The sequence below is a fragment of the Lolium rigidum genome, chromosome 2 (genome assembly GCF_022539505.1).
Source record: "Lolium rigidum isolate FL_2022 chromosome 2, APGP_CSIRO_Lrig_0.1, whole genome shotgun sequence".
Taxonomy (NCBI): Eukaryota; Viridiplantae; Streptophyta; class Magnoliopsida; order Poales; family Poaceae; genus Lolium; species Lolium rigidum.
Genome location: NC_061509.1, coordinates 214,776,481 through 214,783,304, shown reverse-complemented (window position 1 = coordinate 214,783,304; position 6,824 = coordinate 214,776,481). Strand labels below are relative to the sequence as shown.

Sequence of the window (6,824 nt, the reverse complement as noted above, 5' to 3'; positions counted from 1 at the left end):
TAAGTGAAACCAATTTTGTTGTAAAGAGGATAAAAAAAGCTAGACCACAAGGAGATAAAATATTAATAACATGTGGGATAGATTTTTCATGAATTTATATGTGAAACCTCACAATACAATGAACCGAGAAAACTCCAATATCGAAATGCAACAAGTATTTTATGTGAAATTCGTTTTCGATGAACTAGAGCTTATCATGAGAATAAGCACAAGCTCTAAAACACCATATGCATAAGATACAAATAATAACCAAGAAAAATGATGCAAGGATGTAAAGGTTTGAGCTCTCCCCGAATGATACGATCGAGTTACTCACTCGAGAGCCCCTTGATAGTGCGGCAATTAACCTATAACCCAGTCTCCCAACTAAACCACGAGACCGGTAAGAAAGAAACCTATCAAGCGCAAACCTTAACCTTGCGCATTCCACTTGAGATCGATGATTACGATCTTGACCGCAACAAGATGAAACACCGTTCTTGATTGAGCTTGCTTGATGAAGATGAGGTCTTGCGGATTGCTCCCCCATACTCCACTATGGATGAGCTTCTTCTTCGCTGCAATTTCACATATCCATGAACACATATGAATGGCAAGCTTCAAGCATGTGAGCTCTCTGAGTTGACTCATCTTGAACTTGCACCTCATTTCTTCGTATTGCAACCTTGAAGCTAACTAATGGTTCAAGCATTGCCTATGAACAACTCCTACACATATGACTCAATGCAAACATTAGTTCATGGGGCTCTATGCACTTTCAAATGCTACATGTCACCTTTTGATTACTTTTGTACCTATTTGCTTCCTCGGTGCAAGTTTATGTACTACTACTTACACTTTTGCAAGTTGTTGTATGAATTTGCTCCCGTTCGACAAGTTGATGTAACTATGCTAATACCTCTTATCCTAACCTACCTTTGGGTGCTTGTGGGTGCTAAAATGTTGAGTGAAATAATGCGAGAAGAGTGCAGCCGGTTGTGATTTTCTTTTAGTTTTTGTCAAACTTAAATTGGGGCAAAGTTTTTGCCCCATTTTAAAAATAAATCTTTTGCTGTGTAGTTTGGTAAAAAAAAAAACTCCGTGTTTATATTACTCTCTCTCTAGTTTAATTGTAGTTTCATATTCCCACTATGCAATCATATTGTCGTAAGAGGCCAAAATTAACTTGCGCAATTAGCTCAGTGAATTGCACGCCGAGACTGATTCACCAGAACTGGGGGAAACAATGAACGATCCGAACAACTATCGTGCGTCGGATTCTGTGATTAGGCATTAACCAAGAGTGCGATTCAGCAAGACAACCATCTCCCTCTCCTCTTGAGATTGAGTGTCAAACCAGGTAGAGGTAACTTTAGCAAAGTTCTCACAGATCAACCATGTTACATGTATCAAGTGTACACATCATAGTTCTTGACGTGCTAATGGGATTCCATTAACCATCGTACACAGCAATATCGCTGGCAACCAAGACTGAAACAAAGTCTGGGCAAGCCCCTCCCAGCCAGTACAAGGAGCATCGGCTCGCAGGCCGTACTGAGCTTACCTGTGAGCTATGGAAAGTTGGCGAAGCAAACAACGCAAGTAGTGGAAATTGCTAATATCCATGTATACGATTAACAAGGCACAGTTTGGTCAACCCCTTGTAGTAATCCATATGCATTCGACATACCACGGAACTGACACCAAATGACCGGAAGAACGAAAAAAAGGTGGGAGAGAACCCACACGAACAGCAGGTTGGTTCAGAGAAACCATGGTTTCAACAACCAGATGCTCTCTACACACACACGAAAACTTGAGCATTCGCTCCACCGCAGCATTTGGAAATGAAAAAAAAAGAGCAAAGCCTTCGTTATCACTTCACAACTAGAGCTCCCTCTCTCCTTTATTCAGTCCCAGCAGATGCATGATGGATCTTGTGAACACTTGCCGCGATCAGCATTTAGCGTTATCGTCCAGCTCCGCAAGCACCGCCCTGGTGCCTTCGTCGGCATCGATGGTCAGCTTCTTCCCTTCCTGCAGCAGATGAAGAGCAGGTAGTATAAGCCAGTGTTCAATTTACAGTAGACAAATCAGTGGATACGATGAAATATTGGTACCATCAGAGGTCTGCAATTACCTTGGCAGCAATAAGGCTCTCCTTGTAAGCGCTTTTAAGCTTCCTTAGGCTCATTCCCTCTCCGACGTTCACCTGCTTCTTCTCCTTTGCACACTCTTCTTTCTTAGCCTCTGTGCTGGCGACCTTATCCAAGGACTCGACAGTGGTCTCCACGTGCTGAGAAACCTCATCCCCCTCGCTGGATACTATATCTTCAGTGATGGTAGAGTCAACATTCTTGGCTGCAGACGAGGGAGCAGCAGCGTGGATTCCCTCCAGTGCCACAGGAGAGCTGTTGCTTTCAGTTTCAGCATCACTAAAATCAATACTGTCAAACTCTGATGACAGATCACCGCTGAAATCATCTTCCTCTCCAGTGAGAGGGTCATAATCCTTCATTTCTTCACCTATCTCAAGCATCTCGAGCTCCTCTTCTTCATCTGAATCAAAGTTCACTTCAGTGGAGTTGCTCGCCTCAATGGTCTCATCACTCTCTCCATCGACTGTCAGGTTAACATTCTCCATATCCTCATCCTCCTCGCTACTCTCTTCAGTGAGGTCACTTTCACTCTCATCTTCTATTGGATCAACCTGTGGTAACTCATCAGCAGCGACTTTCTTCTCTGTCACAGCAGCTGGGGTCATCTTGTTAGGTGCATCATCAGCCTCAGCGCTGGGACTGAAATCAACTTCATTATCTTCGCTGGCATCCTCATCCTCATCAAGGCCATCCTCCTGGCTACTCTCTTCAGTGAGGTCAGTTTCATCACTGCTCTTTCCATTGCGGCCATATTCCTCAGCACTCTCATCGTCTGTTGTATCAGCCTGAGGCAGCTCATCAGCATCGACTTCCTTTTCTGTCACATCGGCTAGGATAATCTTGCTATCAGCATCAGCCGCCTCAAAGGTGGGACTGGTAGCATCTTCCTTGACGCCTTCCTTGGGCACTTCAACGGCAGCATCTTCCTTATCTTCACTGGCACAGTTGATCTCATCAGCTATCTCCAACACAGGTGACCAGCTACCAAAGCCCTCAGTTGAGGCATTTTCAAAGTTCTTCATGGCTGTTTCAGGTGCCACCTTGGAAAGGACGCCGAAGATTGGTGAATCTTCCATGACTGACTCCTTAATGTTGACAAGCATCTGTTCTTCCCCAATTGCAGCTCCTGTTCCATCATGGTTAAAAATTAGCGATATCAAACCAGCCTATAAAAGACTCAATTATTAGCAACTCAACAACTAGTGATCAAGCAAGTGAAAGACGGATGTAATATTATGTATTTAAAATGCCACAGCTCAGTCGTAATTGCTGTAGATAAAACAAGGAACACATGGGTATATTTCAGAAAGCAACAATAAGGTGATCACTAAAGATAAATGGATGAAATATGAACATCATTTCAGTCCTAGTGCAGTAATTCAGTGTTCTACAAATGAATATATTTCGAAATGCCACAATTTAGACTTAATCAGTACAGATAAAACAAGAAACAAATGGATGAAACTTTAACTGACAAAGTGTAGCCTTAAATAGTACAGATGAAGCAAAGAACAGATTGATGAATTCTGAAATGCCATAGTCAAGGAGCATATGGAAGGATTCTGAAGCATGGGTGAAATGAATCATCTCACCTTCCTGGGGCTTGGTAGCCTCTTCCACAACTTCCTCCACCTTAGAATTATCACAGCTCTTTTCAGCAGATTCAATCAGCGCAACAAAAGAAACAACTGCCACAATCACGAATTCACATCAGTAACTGCCACCTTGCAGAGTCTTAAACAGTACTACATATATAAAACAAGGAAAAAATTGGTGAATTCTAAAAGGCCGGCCACAATCTGGGTGCTAATCAAGGAGCTAGTGGGAGGATACTGAAATGCATGGGTGAAATGGACCATCTCATCACCTTCCTGGAGCTTGGTAGGTTCTTCCACAGCTTCCTCCACCTTGGAATCATCACAGCTCTTGTCAGCACATTCAATCGGCGCAACAGAAGAAGCCACTGCATAACCATGAAATTCGCGTCAGTATTCAGTAACAATGCAGAATCATACAAATAACATCAAAGCACACGTGTATAATTCAGATCTCACCTTCCTCACCCTGCTCTGGTTCATCCGCTTCGTTGTTTCCTTCCATAAGCTTTGTAATAACCTCCTCCTCCTCAGGGCCATCAGAAGCAGCACCTGTAGGAATGATCACAGAATTCGCAATCAGAAACCGCTTCCAGCAGGCAATCGAACAGCCAAACGAAGCGATCGATTAGGGGAAGGAAAGCAAATCGCTCTCACCCACCCTTGGTCTCTTCTACTCCCTGCGCGTTCTCTGCTTCATCATCCTCCTGGTCAAAATCAATCGCCATGTTCAGTTTCGCCGTCTTCCTAGCGGACCTCCTTGCAGTCGCCACGTCGACCTCCACCGGCGCCGCGGCCTTCCGGGCCGTGGACCGCTGGCTCCTCCGCAGAGTCGCTGGGGTCGGGGTGGGTGCGGGCGTGGCGCGCGGGCGGCGGTTGGTGCTGCGCAGCGCCACGCCGGGGGTCCTGACGATCTCCTTGACGAGACCCCGCTCGCGGTCCGTCTGGAAGGCCTCCGGCGACTTGAGGGACACGCGCCGACCGCGGGGGAGCGGGCTCCCTTGCTGCGGCTGCTGCTGGTCTGACGCCGGCGCGGTCCGCAGGGCCGACTTCATCGCCGACTTGCCCGGGGTCGGGAGGCAGAGCGTGGTGCCGATCTGGTCGATCCCGTCCACCTAATCCGTAACAAAGCACCGAAACATCAAACAACCACCCCACACCCAAAATCGCCGTCGCCGACGAATCCCGCAACGAAACATCCGTGAGGAAAAAAAATAGCGTGAATCGGAGTGGAGGAATCGGGCCTTACCGAGGGGAGGGAGTGGAGGGCCTCGACCATGGCGAGGTTGGTCATGTTGGCGCGGACGCCGTTGAGCTTGCAGAGCGCCTGGAGCTCGCGGCGGGAGAGCGCGTTGAAGTCCATGGCGGCCATGTCGCACGCCACCACCGCCTCCATCTCTCGCGTATCACAGTCCTTCCCTCCCCTTCCCTCACCTACCTCCTCGATCTCTCTCCGATGTGGTGCTGCGCGGCTGAAATGCTGAGATGCGGCGGGGCAGCTGGGGGGCGAGGGCTTATATAGGATTGGATCGGGCGCGGAGGAGGGATTTGGTGACCGTTAGGGTTTACTACCACTTTAGAGCATCTCCAACAGAGGCTGCAAACTGGACGCGCGCTAAAAAAACTGCCAATATACAGCGCCAAACGCGTTTTTGCGCCCTCCAGCAGACGCTGTAAAATAGGTCGCGCTGTAAATATTTTAGTGCGCGCGGTAGTTTGCGCTATCCAAAGCGGCATATCTAGTGCGCCGGCCACCGCGCGCCGTAAGCCGGAACCGCTCGCGCGAAAAGAAACCGCTCTCGCTCTGCCGACCGCCGCATCGCGAGTTCCACCGGCCGCCGTGCTGCAAGCTTCGCCGGCCGCCTCCCACCGAGCTCCGCCGGCCGCCGCCCCGCGAGCTCCGTCGGCCGCCCTGCGAGCTCCGTCGGCCGCCTCCCCGCGAGCTCCACCGATCGCCGTCGCCGCGAGCTCCGTCGGCCGCCGTGCGAGCTCCGTCGGCCGCCGTGTTGCGAGATCCGCCGGCCTCCCCGCAAGCTCCGCCGGCCGCCGCCCGCGAGCTCCGTCGACCGCCGTCTCCGCGAGCTCCGTCGGCCCCCCGCGAGCTCCGCCGGGCGCCGCGCTACGAGCTCCGTTGGCCGCCGCGCCGCGAGCTCCGCCGGCCGCGCACGCAGGCACGGACTCGATTTCGATTGTTGTGGCTAGCTAGACTCGATTCGGCCGCGCGCGGACTCGATTGATGTGGCCGCGCACGCACGCACGAACTAATTTCGGCCGGCCGCGCATGGAGATTCGATTGCTAGCTTGCTAGCTATATCAATTTCTAGCTACATGGATAATGCACAGTAATTTAGTTGAATTTTTCAGATTTATTTGTAGCTTGTTTGATCTTGTTTGTTCTATGAATGTTGAAGAAACTTGTTTGTGGAGCTCTATTTTACGACCTCCGGTGAAGGGTTGTTTTTCGGCTTCGTGGTTGCGCTGTAAAATAGAGCCTCTGGCGAAGCACGCGTCGGTGCCGCGCGCTATATCCGAATCGAGCGCGCTGCAAACAACTTTTACAGCGCCAAATTTTAGAGCCTCTGTTGGAGATGCTCTTACCCTCTTATTTTGAATGTTTGCAGAACTCGGCGTGCCCCGTAAGCAGTCGTCCGCCAAGTCGCTGCGCGTGGGCCCAGGGGCCCGTAAGCAGATCTGTCCCCGTTGGTCGAGTGACAGCGTAACGTGTAAACATGGTTCATTTGGCCAATTTGGAAGGCATTCATTCTGACGTGTTGAGACTTTCCTTGTTCGGCCAAGAACCGAGGTCGTTTCGCTATTTGTTGCTTCATTGGTTACCCCACGTTATTATTGCGGAGATAATAGAAACGTAATCGATTCTCACATACTCCCGTGTGAAACGAGCCCAGTTTCCTGTGTGAAAAATTGTATGTATATTTTGCATGAAAAAAAAAAGGTTGCTGACGACACAAAAAAAAGAAAATCAACGATCTCTCTTTAGCACAGCCCAGAATTTTATTTTCTCTTTATACTCATTGTTTGTATTTGCTCAGTTTCTAACTTTCTATAGTAGTTAGAACTAATGTACAAATGC

General features: G+C 48.9%; 1 protein-coding gene across 1 annotated transcript; it reads right to left on the bottom strand.

Annotated features, from left to right (window-relative positions):
- Positions 1-1,591: 1,591 nt before the first annotated feature.
- On the bottom strand, positions 1,592-5,129 carry LOC124690548 (translation initiation factor IF-2-like). The gene is made up of 7 exons (XM_047223920.1): positions 4,983-5,129; positions 4,395-4,848; positions 4,193-4,285; positions 4,006-4,101; positions 3,731-3,826; positions 2,120-3,264; positions 1,592-2,016 (listed from the first exon to the last, which is right to left on the bottom strand). The coding sequence occupies exons 1-7, from the start codon at positions 5,127-5,129 to the stop codon at positions 1,936-1,938; spliced, it is 2,112 nt and encodes a 703-aa protein (XP_047079876.1). The 3' UTR covers positions 1,592-1,935.
- Between the last annotated feature and the right edge of the window lie 1,695 nt (positions 5,130-6,824).

Excerpts from the sequence above, each read along its gene's own strand:
- LOC124690548 (XM_047223920.1), bottom strand. The coding sequence starts at position 5,129 with ATGGAGGCGGTGGTGGCGTGCGACATGGCCGCCATGGACTTCAACGCG. Across the intron at positions 4,286-4,394 it reads GGGAGTAGAAGAGACCAAGG|GTGCTGCTTCTGATGGCCCT; the intron begins GTGGGTGAGAGC and ends TCATTCCTACAG. Across the intron at positions 3,265-3,730 it reads GGCTACCAAGCCCCAGGAAG|GAGCTGCAATTGGGGAAGAA; the intron begins GTGAGATGATTC and ends ATGATGGAACAG.